This window comes from Erythrolamprus reginae, chromosome 9, assembly GCF_031021105.1.
Source record: "Erythrolamprus reginae isolate rEryReg1 chromosome 9, rEryReg1.hap1, whole genome shotgun sequence".
Lineage (NCBI taxonomy): Eukaryota > Metazoa > Chordata > Lepidosauria > Squamata > Dipsadidae > Erythrolamprus > Erythrolamprus reginae.
This window is the reverse complement of record NC_091958.1, coordinates 14,850,959-14,873,584: the sequence shown is the minus strand read 5'-3', so window position 1 is coordinate 14,873,584 and position 22,626 is coordinate 14,850,959. Positions and strand designations below refer to the sequence as shown.

The 22,626-nt window shown below is 41.9% G+C and overlaps 1 protein-coding gene across 2 annotated transcripts; it reads right to left on the bottom strand.

The window, feature by feature from the left end:
- Nucleotides 1–3,021: 3,021 nt before the first annotated feature.
- Nucleotides 3,022–20,895, bottom strand: TK2 (thymidine kinase 2). 2 transcript variants are annotated; one of them, XM_070760368.1, is made up of 10 exons: nucleotides 20,541–20,895; nucleotides 19,588–19,625; nucleotides 17,007–17,081; nucleotides 14,113–14,166; nucleotides 12,826–12,915; nucleotides 12,080–12,153; nucleotides 11,452–11,540; nucleotides 9,086–9,165; nucleotides 7,139–7,219; nucleotides 3,022–5,449 (listed from the first exon to the last, which is right to left on the bottom strand). In XM_070760368.1, the coding sequence occupies exons 1-10, from the start codon at nucleotides 20,713–20,715 to the stop codon at nucleotides 5,351–5,353; spliced, it is 855 nt and encodes a 284-aa protein (XP_070616469.1). In that variant the 5' UTR covers nucleotides 20,716–20,895; the 3' UTR covers nucleotides 3,022–5,350. The 2 variants fall into 2 exon arrangements, with proteins under 2 accessions (XP_070616469.1, XP_070616470.1); XM_070760369.1 differs by lacking the exon at nucleotides 12,826–12,915 and having other exon boundaries at nucleotides 20,541–20,819.
- Between the last annotated feature and the right edge of the window lie 1,731 nt (nucleotides 20,896–22,626).

The following is a 22,626-nucleotide window of genomic DNA, read 5'->3' as shown; positions in this document are numbered from 1 at the left end:
ACAGTTTGATTTCGCAGAAGTTTGATTTACTTGGAGTTATATTATGTTGTTTCAGTGCTCCCTTTATTTTTTTGAGCAGTGTATTATGCATCCTAAGGTACAAATATAGTCAATGGCCTGCCAAGCAAGCTTCATTGAAAATACAGTGGTACTTCGTCATACGAACCCCTTGTCATATGAACTTTTCGAGATACGAACCTGGGGTTCGGAATTTTTTTGCCTCTTACGAACTTTTTTCGTCTTACGAACCCGGCGCTGGGATGCCCCGCCTCTGGACTTCCGTTGCAAGTGAAGCGCCCATTTTTGCGATCCTGGGATTCCCCATAGGCTCCCCTCCATGGGAAATTCCACTTCCGTGTTTTTGCGATGCTGTAGGGAAATCCCAGGAGGGAATTCCAGGATCGCAAAAACGTGCAATCCGCTGGCAACGGAAATCCGGAGGTGGCATTTCCCAGCGAGGGAATCCTCAGCGAAATCGCACCATCGCAAAAACACGGAAGTCCGGAGGTGGGGTTTCCCATGGAGGGGAACTTCAGGGGAATCCCACCACTGCAAAAACGGGCGCTTTGGCTTGAAAAAGGGATAAAATTTGGGCTTGCACGCATTAATCGGTTTTCCATTGATTCCTATGGGAAACATCGTTTCGCCTTACGAACTTTTCACCTTACGAACCTCCTCCCGGAACCAACAGTTAGTAAAGGAATGCATGTGAAAACATTCATTTCTCACCAAACACAGGTTGTCCTGAACTTACAACCACAATTCCTGTTGCTAAGTGAAACATGCTGTTAAGTGAATTTTACCCCAATTTACAACTTCTTGCCACTGCCGTTAAGCGAATCACCGCAGTCATTAAGTCGACCACATGGTGATGCGAAATCTGGCTTCCTCATTAACTTTGCTTATCGGAAAGGCGCAAAAGTTTATCACGTTACCTTGGGATGCTGTGACGTAAATATGAACCAGTCAAGCACCTGAATATTGATCCCATGACCCATGGGGATGTTGCCACGGTCATTAAGTGTGAAAAATTATGTCCCTTTTTCAGTGCCATTGTAACTTCGAGTGGTCACTCAATGAACTGTTGTAAGTTGACAATTACCTGTATTTTGGTTCCTTGTTCTTGGTTATTATTTCGAATCCTGTTGCTCCAGTTCCTTTTGTGCTGCTTTGCCAGTACGGTTGATGTGAGGAACTTGTAGGATTTCACTTCTCAATCTGCTTCAGCTAATACAGGGGTAGGCAAAGTTGGCTCTTCTGTGGCCTGTGGACTTGCAACTCCCAGAATTCCTGAGCCAACCATGCTACTCAGGAATTCTGGGAGTTGAAGTCCATATCTTGGTAATGACCTTTAAAGCCCTACATGGCATTGGGCCAGGATACATCCGGAACCTCCTTCTACCACACGAATCCCAGCGGCCGATAAGGTCCCACAGAGTTGGCCTTCTACGGGTCCCGTCGACCAAACAATGTTGTTTGGCGGGCCCCAGGGGAAGAGCCTTCTCTGTGGCGGGCCCGGCCCTCTGGAATCAACTCCCCCCAGAGATTAGAACGGCCCCCACCCTCCTTGTCTTTCGCAAATTACTCAAGACCCACCTTTATCGCCAGGCATGGGGGAGTTAAGATATTCCTTCCCCCTAGGCCATTACAAGTTATGCATGGTATGTTTGTGTGTATGTTTGGTTTTATAATAAGGGTTTTTAGTTGTTTTATTAATTGGATTGAACATGCTGTTTTTATTGTTGTTAGCCGCCCCGAGTCTGGAGAGAGGCGGCATACAAATCCAATAAATAATAATAAAATAATAATAATATCTCATAGATGTGCCAACTTTGCCTACCCCTGAGCTGATATAACCAATATTAGCTCACAGGTCCGCAACTTGGGTGACCTCCTGGATCCACAGCTGAACCTTGATCACATCTCTCAGCTGTGGCCAGGGGGACCTTGGCCCAGGTTCACCCGGTATACCAATTGCAGCCCTATTTGGACCAGGAGGCTCTGTGCAGTCACTCAGCTCTCATCACCTCCTGTCTAGATTATCGCAATGCGCTCTACATGGGGCTACCCTTGAAGAGTGTTCGGAGACTTCAAATAGTCCAGAATGCAGCTGCGCCAGCTGTCGTGGGTGTACCTCGGTACACCCATATATCACCTACGCTCCATGAGCTGCACTGGCTACCAATTAGTCTCCAATCACAATTCAAGGTGTTGGTTATTACCTATAAAGGCCTACATGGCTTAGGGCCAGACTATCTATGGGGCCGTCTCCTGCCACATACCTCCCAGAGACCAATAAGATCGCACAGGGTTGGCCCCCATCACGTCCCAGAGTGAACAATGCAGGTTGGCGTGACCACAGGGGACGGCCTTCTCTGGCTGCCCCGACTCTATGGAACCAATTCCCCCCTCCCATGTCTTTATTGCTCCCACCCTACTGGCCTTTCAAAAGGCTGCACAGACCTGGCTTTGCTGGCAGGCCTGAGGGCCAGAAATTTGTCATGTCTGAATTGTACTGAATGGTATGCATGTGTCATGATTGGATTGTTTGTGTCGTGGGTTTTTAACTTGGGGTTTATAGTTTTAGATATTCACATTTGACTTTTTTTTAAATTGTATTTGTATCTCTTTTATATTATTGTAAGCCGCCCTGAGTCTTTCGGGATTGGGCGGCCTAGAAGTCGAAATAAATAAATAAACTATTCAGGGAACAGAAGCTTTGGAACCCTTGCAATTGAAGGAGTGACAGTTTCTTATCTCTATAAAAATAAAATCCTGAAGTTGAACAATTAGCCATTTACATACAGTACATAGACTTGTGTGAAGAATCCACTAGCATGTGCATTTTTTTTCTATCCAGCCCTGAAATACACAAAAATTGTTTCAAAATTGCTTTCGTTTTCACTGAGGCCAACTATGGAGACTGAAAATATTTTATAATCACCGTATTTTAACATTAGGTGGGAAAACAGGTAACATTGCAGTGTTCCCAGTAACATAGATCAAATAAATGACAATAACTTAATATATTAAAGAATTTTAATGTGGGATATTTTTCTTTACATTGCTATTCGGCTCAATTGGAGAATAACTGAATCAAGTTAATTTTCTACCAATGACATTACAATTTAAATAAAATATGTAACCAATTCTTTCATCTTAGAATTCTGTGTCTTGGGGAGACCCAGGTTGATAGTTGTTCTCTTTATTTGGCCTAAGAATGTGAGACAATAACACATTTTTGATGCATTTTTAATGAAAAAGAAGGAATGATAAAAATCTTGGAATCACATCTGCTGGTAAACTAACCAAGAGTTTCCAAAACATGCTGAACAGAAAATTGTACACTCATTTAATATAACCATTTGCATACTTTTTTTGAATACAAGTTGAGCAAAATTACCATCTTGGTGCAAAAAATGTTATCTTCCAACCCATGTTCTACTTTAGATCCATAACTTTCCATCTCAGTTAAGAGACATTTTAATCCAAACTAAGTTAACAGTAAAAGACATCTAAAAATTATGCCTGTGCTCCATTGTTTATCTATATAGACTCATGTAAAGCCACTGATCCAACATGACCGTTCCTTGAACCTGACTCTTCATATCAATACAAAACCCTACAAAAGAAATAATTCAGAATAAACTGACTTGTAAGGAAAAGTAAAATTAAACGTAGATGGTTGAGAATTGGACCATATTAACTCTCATCCTGCCGGGATGTGGTCATGGAGGTGATTTAGAAATGGGGGTCATCTTATTTTTTGTGCTCACCAGGCTGGAGCTGCCTAAAAATCCAATGTGAAGAAGACCCCTGGGATTTATCTGGAAGAATGAGGGGCAAAGAGGATCTGTATCCTGGTTGAGTTGTCTTGACTGGTGCTCAAGAGTGGGTTGGCACCATCCAAAGTTGGCCCCTGGAATGAATTCTGACAACCTTCCCTAGCTTTGGGTGTCAATAGGGTCAATCTCCATTTGCTGCTTCACCTGTTTCATATAACATACAATTTATGTATTAATGCAGTGTTTTTCAACCAGTGTGCCGCAGCACACTAGTGTGCCATGAGACATGGTCAGGTGTGCTGCGAAGCTCAGAGAGAAAGAAAACGAGAGAGAAAGAGAGCGAAAGCAAGAGAGAAAGAAAATGAGAGAAAGCAAGAGAGAAAGAAAGCAAGAGAGAGAAAGCAAGAGAGAAAGGGAGGGAAGTTGAGAGAGAGAAAGACGGAGGGAGGGAGAAAGCAAAAAAGTGAGAAAGTGGTGGAGAGAAAAAAGAACAGAGAAAGAGGGAGGGAGAGAGAAATAGAGCGAAAGGGAGGAAGAAAGAGGAAAAAAATTGTCCAAACTTTGTTTAGCCGCCCCCCCACCCCCCCACTCAATGTGCCCCAGGGTTTTGCAAATGTAAAAAATGTGCCATGGCTCAAAAAAAGGTTGAAAATCACTGTATTAAAATAATTCCGCTATTCCATCTTGCAGTGATCCCCAAGCTCCTGGAATGGGGGCAGTGTCATGGACAGATCTTGTGCTGCAGCCCAATGGGAATAGAGCTGTACAAATAAGAGGGTGAGCACACAAAGTTTCCTTCGCGCATGTGCAGGACTAGTTTATGTGCACAAAACTATTCCTCCCCCCACCCCCAGCTGACACCGATGCCACCAGCAAAAAGGAACACCCAAATTGCCAGTCCCTAGAGCCGGAAAGTTGGGGGTCGTAGCCATATCGTGTACACTTTTTAGTATAGTTATTATTAACACAATGCAATATGTACATACTAGTGATAAGCCTAGCTAGTTTTTTTCTTTGTCCCCTTCTATTAAATTTCTTTTTTTTTTGGAAAAACATTTTCAAATGCAATTGCATTTGAGCTGAAAGTTTGCTAACTCCAAATAGCAGCAGGAGGAATTAAGTCATAGCTACGCATTCGTTCACATGTCTCCATCATTTGTGAGTCTCTCGGGTCTCGCCACCTGGCGTTAAATGCAAGCTGAAAAAAAGTAGAATGGCTGCTGTGAAAGAGAAGTAGTAGCCGCACTTTATATGTATGTATTTACTCTTCAAGGGTACAGTCCAAAAGCAGATAAGAGGTTGAGGGTGGGAGGCAGAGGGGAGTGCAGAATCCATTCTGGCTCTGGATAGGTCACCCCGCATGGAAGTGGTGGACCTTCTCAGCAATTCCGTAATTCCAAGCCCTTGGACCATTTCTGCAAAGCCTTCCAAGTTTCCACGCCCACCGATTCAAGCTGTTTGCAGGAACCAAGTCTCCAGCTCTCTCTCTCTCCTTAGGCTACACTATCTGTGTACTTCTTCTATTTGGGCACACCAGAGTCTTGTCCACAGTAAGACAGCTAATTCTACAGACGGTGTTGAGTGTTGTCCAGCATTAAGATCTGGTCCTGGTTCTCTTCGTATTTCTCCATCATTTCCTGCAAGTCGTCATCAGCCTGCAGCACCTTAAAAAGATTCAAAGGATCAAGCACATTTCTCGGGGGGGGGGGGGATCTACAGATGAGACAGTATCCAAGTCTGGAACTGGGATTATATACTGCTAAAAAAAAAATAAAGGTATTACTTAAACAACACAATATAACTCCGAGTAAATCAAACTTCTGTGAGATCAAACTGTCCACTTAGGAAGCAACACTGATTGACAATCAATTTCACACGCTGTCGTGCACATTCAACTTTGTACAGGACAAAGTATTCAATGAAAATATTTCATTCGCTTTGATCCAGGATGTGCTAGTTGAGTGTTCCCTTTATTTTTTTTGAACAGTGTATGTTAAGCAAGCCAACATTCATGAGCTTGAGCTAATTTAGGATTTGTTCTTGGCTTAGAAACCCCGGCTTGTTTGGCATAACAATTCTTGGCCTCCTTTGTTTCGATGGCATGTAAATCTATTTCTTTCCTTCAAGCAAGCAAGACTACCTGCATTAAGAGACAACTCATTCATGCTGTGGTTTACTCAATCAGGACCAAATGTTGCTTGGTTTTAGCATAACATGCCGATGCGAGCAATTATAGTTCATATAGATCACTGTAATTTATGAAAGAGTAGTAGATGCTTGGAACAAACTTCCAGCAGAGTTGGTTGGTAAATCCACAGTAACTGAATTTAAACATGCCTGGGATAAACATAGATCCATCCTAAGATAAAATATAGGAAATAGTATCAGGGCAGAATAGACGGACCATGAGGTCTTTTTCTGCCGTCAATCTTCTATGTTTCTAAAGCCCAGGCAATATATGTGATCTCCCCAATTAATACTATTTTTGTCGTATTTTTTTATAGGCATAAATATTGCAACACATTTTATTAATTTTATTAGTTTGATTTCTAAGCTGCCCTTCTCCTAGGACTCACATACGTGTTGTTGCCCATGTCAATTTTTACACTTCTAATTCCAGGCTGCCATATTTTATATCAGTATTTGGTCTGGCAAACAAGAAGAATAGATCTTCAAGCTTTATAAAGGTCCTGGGAATGATTTAAGTGCATTTTTTTTAAAAAAAATCTGAGATCAGGCCCCTAATGAAATTCAAAGAGAGAGATGACTAAAAAGAGTAAGAGCTACATAGAAAAGCGTTCGAATTTGAAGTGAGCGTTTGCACAAATAAGCCCGACACAAACAAACATGAATTGCACTCAAAGTTGGCTCTTCTATGACTTGTGGACTTCAACTCCCAGAATTCCTAAGCCAATCATGCTAGCTCAGGAATTCTGGGAGTTGAAGTCCACAGGTCAACTTTGCCTACCCCTGGCCTAGGGTACCAAGATGGACCCAGTTCATCCTTTTCAAAATCTGTGATTAACTGAGCTGGTCATGGACCACATTAAGAAGAAACAGACTAATTCCCCAGCTTGTCATACTTTCTAGAAGAAACCAAGTTGCCAAAATCCAACGCAATGTCTGTCACAATTCTATTAAAAGGTCTCTCCCCCCACCCACCCCCAAACCTTATGGAAAGTTTACAGTAAGTTGAAGAAGCCTTTGAAGATAGTTAATAAGGAGACATAACAGGATGGAGAACGAGACTTCTTTTTTTTTACAAACATAATAAAAGTTATGCACTAATTCAGATGCCTTTTTCCTGTTTTGGCCAAACACTCTTTTCAAAGCAATCATGAATATATACTTACAAGCACCGGAGAAGGGACTTTGAACAATGTTTGTTTAATGAGCCAATCTTCATAAAGCTGATGAATAGTTTCTAAATATTCCTGTCCAGAGGAGGAGGAAAAAGAAGGAGATCAGGGTTTGTTTTTTTTAATAGAAGCAAAAATTACTTTGATTCATCTTGATTTGTGTTCTGTAGAAGTGAAAGGTAGGATAGTTGCAATTAGAGCCAAATAGCTGGTGTAAGTTGCAACAGGACAACCACATTTGGGAAAGGGGCCGGTTAGTGAACCTGGATCTAGTTTACATAGGACAGTTGTTTTCTCGTCTCAGTTACTGAACACTCAACACCTCCCCAGTCAAAGGTACAACTGTGATCTTTTAATTGAACAGGGAATTCAAATCAACAGCCAAAAGTAGTGTTTCTCAACCTCAGCATTTTTGAAGATGTCTGGACTTCAATTCCCAGAATTCCCTAGCCAGCATGAAAGGGGGACTTCCTGTTCTGCCATGTGCTCTTCATAGGCAGGGAACATCACCCCCAAACCAACTTTAGCACAGAAATCTACTTTCTGCTAATCACAGAATGCATTTTTTTCAGCAATATTATAGAGTTGGAAGGGACCTTGTAGGTCATCTAGTTCAATCCCCTACCAAACAGGAGACCCTACCCCATTTCTGACAGTCCAGTCTCTTCTTGAAAGCATCCAACGATGAAGCTCCTAAAACTTCCAAAGGCAACTTCTGTTCCATTGGTCGATTGTTCTCACTGTCAGAACATTTCTCCTTTTTTCTAGGTTGACTTTCTCCTTGATCAGTTTCCATTTATTTGGCCTTGGAAAATATCTTGATCCCTTCCTCTCTGTGACAGCCCCTCAAATTTTGGAACACTGCTATCATGTTGTTGTGGTTAGCTCTGGCCCAGCTCCTGCCCCAAGGAATGTGCAGGTGGATGTGGGGGAAACATCCACATACCGCAGGGCTGTTTTGCTCCCGATGGAATCTGGCGACGAAGACTCCTCTGACCAAGGAAACGTGAGTGACAGGGAAGAGGGGAGTTTGGCAGACAGCCCAGGAGGAGATCAATCATCTGTATCATCCCTGGATTCTGAACAAGAATTAATGACACATCCACGCATGCGTAGAGTGATGCATAGGAGACAACAACTGAAGGATTATTACAAGAGAAAATGAGGCCACCTGTGGTTGGGTGGGGCTGCTGTAATTAGTGCTACAGATAAAAGTGCAACCTGGTGTTTTAGCCTCAGGGCAGTTTATCTGATTCCTTGTTTCATCAAGATCGTGGTTTTTGTGCTGTTCAAAATTGTGTGTGGACTCTCTGGACTTTAGAATTGGACTCAATTTCCCAGTTATTGGGTGAGCAATTGGACTGCATTTAACCTGTGCCTCGTGTGTACCAGAAAATCCCTTTGACATTTAAAAAGGGAGCTCTTTCTGTTTTTCTGTTTATAAAAACATTTGGGTTTTTCTTTTATCGTGTGGTGTGTGTCTTCCTGGACTAATTACCCTGTAATTACGGGCGGTTGAAACACGCCGGCAGAACACGTCTCCAGTGAGCCTTCTCTTCATTAGACTAGCCAGTTCCTGTAACTGTTCTTCATATGTTTTAGTCTCCAGTCCCCAAATCATCCTGGTTGCTCTTCTCTGCATTCTTTCTACAAATGCAACATCTATTTTATAGTTTGGTGCCCAAAACTGGACATAATACTCTAGGTGTGGTCTTACTAAGGCTTTATAGAGTGGTATTAGAATCTCCCTTGGTCTTGAATATCCAAGAGACCACCATGACCTCAAAACGATGGTTACATGGATCATGGTATCATCGCACAAATGCCACACTTCCACCATAATGTCTGATGGAAGAACTAAAGTTAAATCATCACTGTTCGATTCTTCTTCCAACCAACCAAGTTGTAATCTTCCCCAAAATGGAAAGGTCTTCTCCTTACCATAGGAATCACCTTTTCTTCTTCCCTGCATCTCCGCTTGAGTCTCTGGTAACACATGCTCGGAGAGGTCTGTAGGTAAACTGCATCAAACCGTTATAGTTTTAAACCATTAAGGGTGCAAGGGCTATTTCAATCATTTCAGAAGTACAGTGTTCCCTCGATTTTCGCGGGGGATGCGTTCCGAGACCGCCCGCGAAAGTCGAATTTCCGCGAAGTAGAGATGCGGAAGTAAATACATTTTTGGGGGGTATGAACAGTGTCACAAGCCTTCCCTTAACACTTTAAACCCCTAAATTGCAATTTCCCATTCCCTTAGAAACCATTTAGATTATTACTCACCATGTTTATTTATTAAAGTTTATTTTTAAAAAAAATTTATTAAAGAGAGACAAAAGTTTGGCGATGACACATGACATCATCGGGCAGGAAAAAACGTGGTATAGGGGGAAAACCCGCGAAGTATTTTTTAATTAATATTTTTGAAAAACCATGGTATAGACTTTTCGCGAAGTTCGAACCCGCGCAAATCGAGGGAACACTGTATTTTATCTCAGAAGCCAGAAAGAATTCAAAAATAGTTACAGCAGCTACCCATTTGAAACCAAGCATTTCGCATTCAAAATGCTTGGCATACTAAAATAAACAGAATATTCCTGAAAAGCCTTCCAGTTTTGGAAAACTCAGATCCCAGTGGCAATAGCCAGATTTTTTATCTATGGTTATAAAACAATGCATTTTAGTAACAAATCAATGAATTAGGGTTTGAAGTCTATGATGTAATATTAAATGTTTTATTTGCTAAACTGTTTTATTCAATGCCAAATTTAGATTACCGTATATTGATAGTCTGCATTGGTGCCTAAATAAAACTGAACACAAAGCTCAGAGGAAAATTAAGCTATAGGAATTTACACTGCTCAAAAAAATAAAGGGAACGCTCAAAGAACACATCCTAGATCTGAATGAATGACATATTCTCATTGAATACTTTGTTCTTTACAAAGTTGAATGTGCTGACAACATGGTGAAATTGTCAATCAGTGTTGCTTCCTAAGTGGATTTCACATAGGTTAGAGGAGTTATATTGTGTTGTTTAAGTGTTCCCTTTATTTATTTATTTTTGAGCAGTATATTTGCTTTTCTGGAAAGAAAAATTCCCAAATGATAAATATTTCAACATTCAAAAGTACAAATACATTCATGTAATCACGCAGAAACTACCAAAGCCTTTTAATGCCAACGTAGACTAAAGACGAACCTATTCTTGATTTTAAATTATCAAAAGAAAGAAAAATAATTTAGAGCTAAAAAGTTAGTCTACTCTACACAAATGGACAAACACAAAAGTTTCTACTTTATTAAAAAAAAGAAACAGCATATTTCACATATGATTTCCCTCAAATGGTTTCCCCCATATATGTTGAAGTTCAACTCCCTTAAATTCCCAGTGATTGAAGAATTACTGACATTGAAATACAAACTAGTTGACTGGCATTGTGTTGGAGAACCTTCTGTTAGTCTCTAAGACTCAAATTACCAAAATTAACCCTAATGATCAGTGTTGTGGTTAGCTCTGGCCCAGCTCCTGCCCCAAGGAATGTGCAGGTGGATGTGGGGGAGACATCCACAGGCCGCAGGCCTGTTTTGCTCCCGATGGAATCTGCCGATGAAGCCTCCTCTGACCAAGGCAGCATGAGTGACAGGGAAGAGGGGAGTTTGGCAGACAGCTCAGGAGGAGATCAATCATCTGTATCATCCTTGGATTCTGAACAAGAATTAATGACACATCCACGCATGCGTAGAGTAATGCATAGGAGACAACAACTGAAGGATTATTACAAGAGAAAATGAGGCCACCTGTGGTTGGGTGGGGCTCCAGTAATTAGGGCTGCTGCTATAAATAGCAGCGTGTGGGTTTGACCGTTGTGAAAGAGTATCTGATCGTAGTTCTTCGTGAATTGTGTGTTGCTGTTTTCTAGACTTTGTTGATTTTTCACGCCTTTGAAACCACAGCAGAGCAACGTGTGTTTGTATGTGTCTCACTTCGTTGGAGGAAGAAGGGGTGTGAAGTTTTTTCCTAGCTGCTATCTAAGTACTTAATGACTGCTTAAGGGAAATTGTACAGACTACCCGGTTGTTTTGGGACGAGTGCTCTTTGCAATACAAAAAGAGTGCTTAGTTTATTTTGAATTTTGTGATAAAGAACATTGTTTTGAATTTTCAAACGTGTGTGTGTGTGTGTGTGTGTGTGTGTGTCTGCAATTTGTACCCTTGAATTTTTGGGAGGCTCCTACCAGAGAGCCCGGCAGAACAGATCAGTAGTCACAAAACCTCCCCAACTCTGAAGAATCATTAAAGGTGTTTACCTATCAGATCAACTGACATGTTCATATTCTTGAGGATCCAGTCAAACCATTCAGTCAAGATAACGTAATCTACTTCTGGCATTTTCCCACTGCAACAAATATAGGAGAATGATCTTAGGAGGCATCCAATGAAAGAATATGTGCCAAGACAAATGCTTTGTGTGTCCAATCACACTTGGCCAATAAAAAATTCCATCCTATGCGATTATTTCCCTTCAGTTCTCTACATTTCTATCTCAACCAATTACTTGTGTTCCTAGGTACGCCTGTATTACTCCATCTTTATGCGAGCTGCATATTGGGATAAAAAAGAACCAAAAGATATTTTCGTATCCTCACATCTGCAGCTTTGTTCAAGAGATGCCACCTTGTGGATTAACCAATCGCTTCTCTTTTTCCCTCCCGTATTTCAGAAGGGAAATCTAGTTTGGCGGTATGTTTATTCAGAGTGCAAAAACAATGGCAAGGCAAATCGAAAATATATTGCAAGACGAATAGCAGAAGCCAGACTGCCTTAGTCAGTCAATGTGCAACTGACAATTTGATGGTAATTTGGCTCTGTTCCTGGGCTATTTCAGAATGAATAAAATATGAAGCCACTTTCTTAAAAGCACGTTCTGTACCGTACCTGCGATATAAGTTCTCCACAAAAATGTACTTTGCGCTGTGAATTGACCTCTCCATCATTCTTATGGGAGAAATCTGCAAATAAAATGTCGAAAGGTACTTAGAAGGATGGATAGATGGGTGGAGAGACACACACAAATTGTGAGCTATTTTAGGGGACGGGGAGATTAGCTGTTCTGCAACATCCACCAGACCACAGATTCTTTTGGAAAAGGGATTTATTCTCTTTCTTTATTTCCTGGAAGTTTATTTAATTTTGGCAAGGCTTTAATGAAACCACAACCTTGTTGGATTTCAATCCTTTCGTTCAAGAACTCAGATTAATTATCCCTCTTCCTATTTTCCTCATGTTGACCAAGCCAAGGAAGTAGGGTGAAGTGAAGGCGACTGATCCAAAATTACCCATTTAAAATCCATGGGAGCAACTGGATTTGAACCAGGGACTCCCCATTAGAGTGATGGCAAACCTTTTTTGGTTCGCATGCCAAAAGGGAGGGGGCGGTGAAGGGCTACTACCATGCTGTGGGCGTGGTTTGTTTTGTGAGTATGACTTGCTGGTCATGTGGTGGGAGTGGCTTGGTGATCATGTGACCGGGGATGGCTTAAAGATCATGTGACTGGCTTAAAGGTGGCCATCTTGACGTCACTCGCGTCAAGGGTTAGGGTGCCTGGCCTCACCTCGGCTCAGAGAGATACAATTTTGGTGCCTTCCGGTTAGGATTCTAGTTACTACTTTATAAAACATACCATGGGTTTTGTATGCTGGTCCAGCATTGTCAACTGCACGTAAGTCTGCAATGTCATCCCCCACCGGGTTGCATCTTGATACATTAAGCCCTGCCATTGGGGAGAAAACAGTAAGGCTATATACAAGGGAGTGGAGTGGAAGAGGAATGGAAGAGGAGTGGAGTGGAAGAGGAGTAGAGTGGAAGTGGAGTGGAAGAGGAATGGAGTAGAGTAGAAGAGGAGTAGAATGGAGTGGAGGTGGCGTGGAAGAAGGTTAGAGTGGAGTTGAAGAGGACTGAAGTGGAAGTGGAGTAGAAGAGGAGTGGAAGAAGATTAGAGTGGAGTAGAAGAGGAGTGGAAGTGAAGTGGAAGAAGATTAGAGTGGAGTAGAAGAGGAGTGGAGTAGAAGAGGAGTGGAAGTGGAGTGGAAGAAGATTAGAGTGGAGTAGAAGAGGAATGGAGTGGAGTAGAAGAGGAGTGGAGTAGAAGAGGAGTGGAAGTGGAGTGGAAGAAGATTAGAGTGGAGTAGAAGAGGAATGGAGTGGAGTAGAAGAGGAGTGGAGTAGAAGAGGAGTGGAAGTGGAGTGGAAGAAGATTAGAGTGGAGTGGAAGAGGAATGGAGTGGAGTAGAAGAGGAGTAGAGTGGAGTGGACGTGGAGTGGAAGAAGATTAGAATGGAGTGGAAGAGGAGTAGAGTGGAAGTGGAGTGGAAGAGGAATGGAGTGGAGTAGAAGAGGAGTGAAGTGGAAGTGGAGTAGAAGAGGAGTAGAGTGGAGTGGAAGTGGAGTGAGGAGTAGGAGTTAGAGTAGGGAAGGGGAAGGGGAAGGGGAGAGGATTGTTGCAATATTAGCTACATGAGCAAATATAGTTCCAAATCCTCCAGTATTTATTTAATTTCTTCTCCCCAGTGGGAAGGACTTACTAAGCATATTCAGTTCTCAATGGGACACTGGCCACCAAGGAAAACTTGTGACTCATATCTTCCTTTGGGTCTAAATGTATTTTGGCTGCAAAAGAATTAGCACTTAAAACTGAGACCAACTAAAAAAAGGCTTGAAAAATCATTACCAAATTACAAAGAGGAAGTGTAGCATATGCTGTCTTGAAATATCTTATTCTGGTGAATCATATTAGCCACCTTATTAGGGGAGAAAAATCCACTCAATAATAAAGCTTGAACTTAAGACAGAGAATCAGTATGTTTTCTAGTGTTCAGTTTCACTTTCTCACTCTAATTCAAGGGCTTTTCAAGCAGTTAAAACAATTAATGCAGAAAATAAGCCCAGGAACTTCATTCTAGCAACTTACCAGTGGGTTGTGGCCATGGACATTCCTCCATTTAGATACTGGTTCTGTCAACACCTGGATTGAAAGTTTAAAAAAATAATCAGTGCAATACAGAAAAATTCAGTTTACTTCTCTCAAGCTACACTAAAGAAACAACCAGGAAATGTAGAAGATTAGCAGCTGGTACCCTCAGACAGAGAATATGCAAAGTATGTGAGTTTCTATATGACTGACTGCTTTGCCAAAGACCAGTTTGGCCCGAGGAAAGGTTATTTTAGGGTTCTCTTATGCTCTTTCACTACTATGCAAACCACTTACAAATAAAATATGTATATTAGTGGTTCGCAGCTTCTGGTCAGCAGACCCCTGGGAGGCTGCGATGTCATCACAGGGGGACAAAGGAAGGTTTGAAGAAATATTGTAATTTAAATCTTGGTTTAAGTTCAGGCCACAAAAGGTATTTAAAGGGGGAACATGGTAAAGACAAGGTTGAAAACCACTGATTTATTATCTTTTCATTGTTTCGTTAGATTCATTCATTCATCCATTCATCCATCCATCCATCATTCATTCATTCATCCATCCATCCATCCATCCTTCGGAACCACCTGCTACCGCACGAATCCCAGCGACCGATAAGGTCCCACAGAGTTGGCCTTCTCCGGGTTCTGTCGACTTAACAATGTCGTTGGGTGGGCCCCAGGGGAAGAGCCTTCTCTGTGGCGGCCCCAGCCCTCTGGAATCAACTCCCGCGGATATTAGAACTGCCCCCACCCTTCTTGTCTTTCGTAAATTACTCAAGACCCATCTATACCACCAGGCATGGGGGAGTTGAGACACCTTTTCCCCAGGCTTTTTATATTTTTATATTTATGTTTGGTATGTATGTGCTGTTTGCTTTTTAATATGATAGGGTTTTATATGCTTCTTTTAATATTAGATTTGTTTCGCTATAATATTGTTTTATTACTGTTGTGAGCCGCCCCGAGTCTTCAAAGAGGGGCGGCATACAAATCTAATACATTGAATTGAATTGAATTCATTCATTCATTCAACTTCTATGCCTCCCAATCCCGAAGGACTCCTGGCGGCTTATGACAGTATAAAACACAAGACAATAAAAAGAAGTCAAATATAAAATGAAGTTATAAAACCATTATTAAAAACCCTAATAAACATGATAAACTAACCCAACACGCATACTAAACATTCATACAATTTGGCCATTGTTGTTGTTGGTTCATGGCCCCCAGGCCTGCCGGCAAAGCCAAGTCTTCGTGGCCTTACGGAAAGCCAATAGGGTGGGAGCAGTACGGATATCAGGGAGGAGTTGATTCGATAGAGCTGGGGCAGCCACAGAGAAGGCCCTTCCACTTCCCCTGCATTGCTTGGCTGACGGGACCTGGAGAAGGCCAACTCTGTGTGCTCTTATAGGTCTCTGAGAGGTATATGGCAAGAGACGGTCCCATGAATAATCTGGTCCTGAGCCATATAGGGCTTTCTAAGTAATGACCAACACCTTGAATTGTGCCCGGAGACTAATAGGAAGCCAGTACAGCTCGTGGAGCGTAGGTGTAAACATGTGAACTGCAATCCTGATCCTATTTGTTTACAACTGGGGTGTCAAACTCAAGGACCGGGGCCCAGATCTGGTCCATGGGGTACTTAGATCTGGCCCAAAGGGCCACCCTGGAAACAGTGAAGGACTGGACCACAGTGCCTCTTTCATCAAAAAGGGAGTCCGGGACGATTGCAGGCCATTGCAGCTGAAAACGGAGTTTGCAAGATGTATGGTATGTTTGTACGTATGTCTGCTTAATAATGGGGTTTTAAAAAATATTTTAAATTGTAAATTATTAGATTTGTTATGAACTGTTTTATTGTGTTGTGAGCCGCCCCGAGTCTACGGACAGGGGCGGCATACAAATCAAATCAATCAATCAATCAATCAACAAACAAACAAACAAACAAACAAACAAATTCCCAACTCCATTTTTGCTGGCAGAGGGTTGCAAGAGGCCATCACAGCCAAAAAAGGAGCTCAGGAGACTATTTTCCCCATCAGAGCCCTTGGTCCGCCACAGGCACCCCTGACACAAGTGATGTTGAGTTGGCCATGCCCAGTGAAGGGCTCCCAAAATTCTTACTACTACATTGTGGGCGTGGCTTATGCAGGACGCCCTGCAATTTTCTTTCAACATATTTTAGTGCAAATTGGGTGCTCTGGGGTGGAGCTCCGTTTTCACTATCCCACTGTTCCCCCACCATAGTTCCCTCTAAGCTGAGCAGTGAGCAATCGCTCACTTAAAAATCATCATCAACTCAGTTTTCCAAACCTGCCCAGAAGCCGAGAGGGAAAGAGTGAGAGGGAAGGAGAGAGAGAGGAAGAGAGGAAGAGAGGGAAACAGATAGAAAAAAGAGAGGAAGGAAAAGAGAAAGAAAAAGAATGGGAGTAAGGAAGAGAGAAAGAAAATCAAAATCTAGTTTGAAACTAGCTCAACTATTTAAGTGGCATTTTGATATTGATAGAGTTGCCCTATTATGAGCTCACTGTTATAGACACACAGTACAGTATTTTATTTTGAAATTCTCGGAGGCAAAACAGGGTGGGTTTTTTGTTTGTTTGTTTGTTTGTTTATTATTTCTGTGCCGCCCAGTCCCGAAGGGACTGCCGCTCAGACACTATACTTTTCCGCCCACCCACCCCCCAAAAATTAGAGGGAACACTGCCCCCCACCTCCCGGTCCGGGCACTAGCCCACCCCTGGCCATGCCCATCCGAGCCACACTCACAACCCCCACCCCCCAAAGGTCAAACACAACCCTGATGCGGCCCTTGATGAAATTGAATTTCACACCCCTGGTTTTCAACCACACGAAGAACATGAAGAAACTCAAGAAGTCACAACGCATCACCTCAATGCCGGTGTTTTTAGCAAAATAATCCAGGCAGGTTGTTTTCCCGCTCGCAATGTTCCCCTCGATGCAGATCTGATGAAAGAAAGAACAAAAATTAGGACAAAAATTGGACTTCTAGGCCGCCCTTCTTCAATGGACTCGGGGCGGCTCACACAATAAAATCAATACAAAAAATACAAATGTAAGAAACCCAATATAAATCTAAATACTCAATCTGAGTATTGTATTGGCAGTTCTGTGTTAGCAAAAACTTCAAAAGAGAAGGATTTAGGGGAAGTGAACAGTGCAGTCAGGCGCTAGGGAAAGCAAGTAGGATGCTTGGCTGCATAGCTAGAGGTATAACAAGCAGGAAGAGGGAGATTGTGATCCCGCTATATAGAGCGCTAGTGAGACCACATTTGGAATACTGTGTTCAGTTCTGGAGACCTCACCTACAAAAAGATATTGACAAAATTGAACGGGTCCAAAGATGGGCTACAAGAATGGTGGAAGGTCTTAAGCATAAAACGTATCAGGAAAGACTTCATGAACTCCATCTGTATAGTCTGGAGGACAGAAGGGAAAGGGGGGACATGATCGAAACATTTAAATATATTAAGGGGTTAAATAAGGTCCATGAGGGAAGTGTTTTTAATAGGAAAGTGAACACAAGAACAAGGGGACACAATCTGAAGTTAGTTGGGGGAAAGATCAAAAGCAACGTGAGAAAATATTATTTTACTGAAAGAGTAGATCCTTGGAACAAACTTCCAGCAGACATGGTGGATAAATCCACAGTAACTGAATTTAAACATGCCTGGGATAAACATATATCCATCCTAAGATAAAATACAGAAAATAGTATAAGGGCAGACTAGATGGACCATGAGGTCATTTTCTGCCGTCAGTCTTCTATGTTTCTATGTTTCTAAAACAAAACCCAACAATTAAGACCATTTCAACTAAAAACCAGTCACACTGTCAGCCGGAGCTGGGGGCAATGCTCAACGGCCCCAAGCCTGCTGGCAGAAGGGTGTCTTTAGAGCCTTACGAAAGACCAGGAAGGTGGGGCGATGCAAATCTTTGGGGGGAGTCGATTCCAGAGAGCCGGGGTCGCCACACTGAAGGCCCTTCCCCTAAGCTCCACCAAATGACATTGTTTGGCTGACAGGACCTGGAGAAGGGCAACTGTGGGCTCTGGCCAGCCGCTGGGATATATATGAGGCAGGAGACGGTCCCATACGTAATCTGGTCCTAAGCCATTTTTGTCTTTATAGGTAATAACCAACACTTTAAATTAAGTTTGGAGACCAACAGGTAGCCAATGATATTATTTATTTATTTAATTGGAATTATATGCCGCCCTTCTCCGAGGACACAGGGCGGCTTACAACACATAAAAAAGTAGTACAATACAATATAATTATCTAAGTCCAATTAATTTTAAAAACTAATTATTATTATTATTATTATTATTATTATTATTATTATTATTTATTAGATTTGTATGCCGCCCCTCCCGGAAGACTCAGGGCGGCTCACAACATTAACAGCAATACAATACAGTACATATCTAATATTTAAAAAATTAAAAAACTAATTTAAAATACATTATCATAAAAAACATCTACATACACATTCAATCCAACTAGTCATAATACAGAATGTACTAGTCTATGATAAGTTGAATGTTTTTAAGTTTTTAGGATATTTTTAAGTCTTTTAATTGTAATTAATTGGATCAAATTGTTTTACTATATATTCTATGTTTGTTGCGAGCCGCCCCAAGTCCACGGACAGGGGTGGCATACAAATCCAATTAATAATAATAATAATAATAATAAAACCCAATATTATTTTTTTAAAAGCCAACCATACCCACTCAAACAACAACCATATGTAACATTCATCAGCCAGAGGGCTGGAGTCTAATCGCCTCAAGTCTGGCAGCATAGATGAGTTTTAAGACTCTTGTGGAAGGCAAGGAGGGTGGGATTCCAGAGGGCCGGGGCCCCCACAGAGAAGGCTCTTCTCCTAGTCCGTGCCAAGCAACATTGTCTAGTTGACAGGACCTTGCGAAGGCAGTCCCGCAGGTAGCCTGGGCCGATGCCATGTTAGGTTTTTTAAGTCATTACCAAGCTTGCCAATGCCCACCCTGGCTACACCCACCCCAGCCCCCCTCCACCGAGGTCAAACTCAACCCTGATTGCAGCCCTCAATGAAATAGAGTTTGACACTCCTGGCCTACACTATTTCAAATAAAGCTTTCTTCTACTCTTTCAAGTTTTCTAGTCTGGATAAATGCAAAAATCTGATACATCAAATATCAAATAAAAAGGGTGGCACAAAGTCCATGCAATCATGTTATTAAGCAAGCAAGCGAGCATGAACTATCGGTTTCCAGTCCCTTCAATTAGGATTTTAATCCAATATTCTTCCCATCTGCAGACTATATGCCACCAGTCTTTTTAAAACATACTACATACATATTGTTATTATTCTCCATTATGGTATCCAGCAAAAAGATTTCGAAGTCTGCATAGTGATTGTTTTCATTACTCTCTCATTAATGCTGTATATATGGGAGCTTCATACTTACAACTGTCTTCCTTTCTCCTCTGTTTGCCAGATGGTTATCTTTAAAAGAAAACAAAGGCATTAGTTGGAAAAGTAATTGGTGCTGGTAATAAACTGAAATATTAGTAGTGCTACAAAGGAAAGGGCAATATAGTATTAAGGCTATTCTATGCGCAAAGATGGAAGGTTATAGAAACGGCAATCATGGAGGAATGGGTTGTGAAGATAGCAGAAATGGCCCAATTAATTTGTTTTATTTGAGTTAATTCTGACAGTCTAAAATTGAATCTAGACACATCTACAGTCATACAGTCATAAGTGGAAGGAGAGGGGTGATAGGAAATAGTTTGACAGTGTTTGAGGGAATTATTTGTTCAGCAGAAAGCATAAGCCATTTCAACAAAGGCAAATTATGGCAAAAAACAGTAAGGAAATGTTAGTGTTCTTTCTCTTTAACGAAAGAGAAGTAACTTAGAACTAAGGAGAGATTTCCTGTCAGTCAGAAGGGTTGATCAGTGGAATAGCCTGCCTCCAGAAGTTGTGAATGCTCCAACACTGGAAGTTTTTAAGTAGATGTTGGATAACCATCTGTCTGAAGTAGTGTAGGGTTTTCTGCCTAAGCAGGGGGTTGGACTAAAACAGTGTTTCCCAACCTTGGCCACTTGAAGATATCTGGACTTCAACTCCCAGAATTCCCCAGCCAGCATTCGCTGGCTGGGGAATTCTGGGAATTGAAGTCCAAGTTGCCAAGGTTGGGAAACACTGGACTAGAAGACCTCCAAGGTCCCTTCCAACTCTGTTGTTGTTGTCGTTATGTCCCAGACTCTTCTTGGACAGTCAGCGTCTCAATCCAAGGGATACTAAAACACTATCCGTTCATTTAGCGGATTCAACAAACCCAGGCAATTTACGCTTTCCCCACCCCCGAATATCCCGGGAAGGAGCCCAAGCCAAGCCAGGCCAGGCCGGACATACAAGAGGCGTGCTGGGCAGAGCCGGCCATGGGGCAGCGTGGATGCCTCGGCGGCGCGGGGTGACGGAGCTCCGAGAAGCCGCCTTTGCAGCGGCAGGAAGCGGAGACTGGCCCTGCCGCCCAGAGCGGCAAGCCGGGCAGCCAGAGCCGGGCACGGAGCGATCGCATCCACATCATCGCCCATGTCCGGTCGTGCAGGAAACCGGAGGGCGGTCACGTTTCCAAAAGCAGGAAAGAGCAGCTGCCCCGGCAGACGACGACCCGCTTCCTTCCGCCGCTCCGGCAGCTGCGCTCGCAGAATGCCGAGCGTCCCGGGCGCCAGTCCCGCAGCTGCGCTTTGCAACGCGGGGGGGGGGGGGGAGAGACGCGCAGCTGTGTCAGCCGACCGCAGCTTCCCCAGATGGGGCAGGGGATGCTGGGAGTTGTAATTCAAGCCTTCTGGCCTGGTGCAGGGTTAGGCAAAGTTGGCTCTTCTAGGACATGTGGACTTCAACTCCCAGAATTCCTCAGCTAGCATGATTGGCTCAGGAATTCTGGGAGTTGAAGTCCACAAGTCCTAGAAGAGCCAACTTTGCCTAACCCTGGTGGAATATAGAGTAGAGTAGAGTGGAGTGGAGTGGATTAGAATAGAATGGAATGGAATAGAATAGAATAAAATAGAATTTGTTTTTATAACGTATTTTTCAAATGCAGAAGGTGGGATATAAACAAACAAAATAACAACAAACTGAATTCAAAGTTCAATTCATCAACCCCAACAGTCAATGTTTTATACCCAGTAAAGAAAGTAAGAAGGAAAATGGTTCAGCAGCATGAATATTGTTTGGTAATTGCAGTAATTAAGGGAATGGTTAGGGTTATTCAACTGGATGGATGGAAACAGAGAGGGAGGGAGGGAGGGAGGGAGGGAGGGAGGGAGGGAGGGAGGGAGGGAGGGAGGGAGGGAGGGAGGGAGAATTCTTTATTAGCCGTGTGATTGGACAAACAAGTTTGTCATTAGTGCATATGCTCTCAGTGTACATAAAAGAAAAGATACATTTGTCTTTAAAAAAAATAATAATTTTATTGAATATAAACATTAAAAACATTAGGATAAAAACAAACATAGACAATACAAAGCAACACATTTAGAAATACTGTATACATAACAACCTCTATAACGATTCTATGGTGAATTGCCTTAATGTTAGATTTTCATTTATATGTTAAACTGAATTTCCTTTACAGCATTTATCTATTTCTCTATTAGTAAATATATATATCCTTACATACATTATCATAAGTCCTTATATATCTTTACATATATATATGCATTTATCTATTAGTATTGTACTGGCAACAGTAAAAAAAACAATAATTACCACATACACTGAAAATGTAGAAATAATGTAATAACAAAAATTCTTCTATATTAGAACCTTTATGTGATAGAGCAAAACTAAGTATACTTTTGGAATCAGCACATCAAACTCCAGAAAACAGACCTACTACCTTTCCTGACGATTTTTTTGTGTTGACCAGTGTTATCAACATGATGGTTAAATTAATGTGGCTTCCCCATTGACTTTGCCTGTCAGAAGCTTGCAAAAGGTGACCATATGAATCTTTGACACTGCAGCCATCACAGGTATGAGCCAGTTGTTTAAAGTCCAATTTTAAATCATTTATTTATTTTATTTATTTATTTATTTTATCCAATACACAATGAGGGTTTTAGTGGGTATATATCTATGTACACATAGTAAAATACATGATGAAGGTTATAGAGGAGATACTCATAGTAAAATATATCTAAGAAATAATAGAAAAGACGATATAGTAATAGAACATATCAATGAAAGAATAGAAGAAGAGACATAGGAATAGAAGAAAGGTATAGGAGATATAGGAGAGCAATAGGACATGGGACGGAAGGCACTCTAGTGCACTTGTATGTGACTTATCATGTGACCACGGGGATGCTGCAACAGTCATGTGTGAAAAATGGTCATAAGACACTTTTTTTCAGTGCCGTTGTAACTTTGAACAGTCACTAAGTGAACGGTTGTTCACTTGCAGTAGATCCTACCCACAATTGTAGTAGAATGC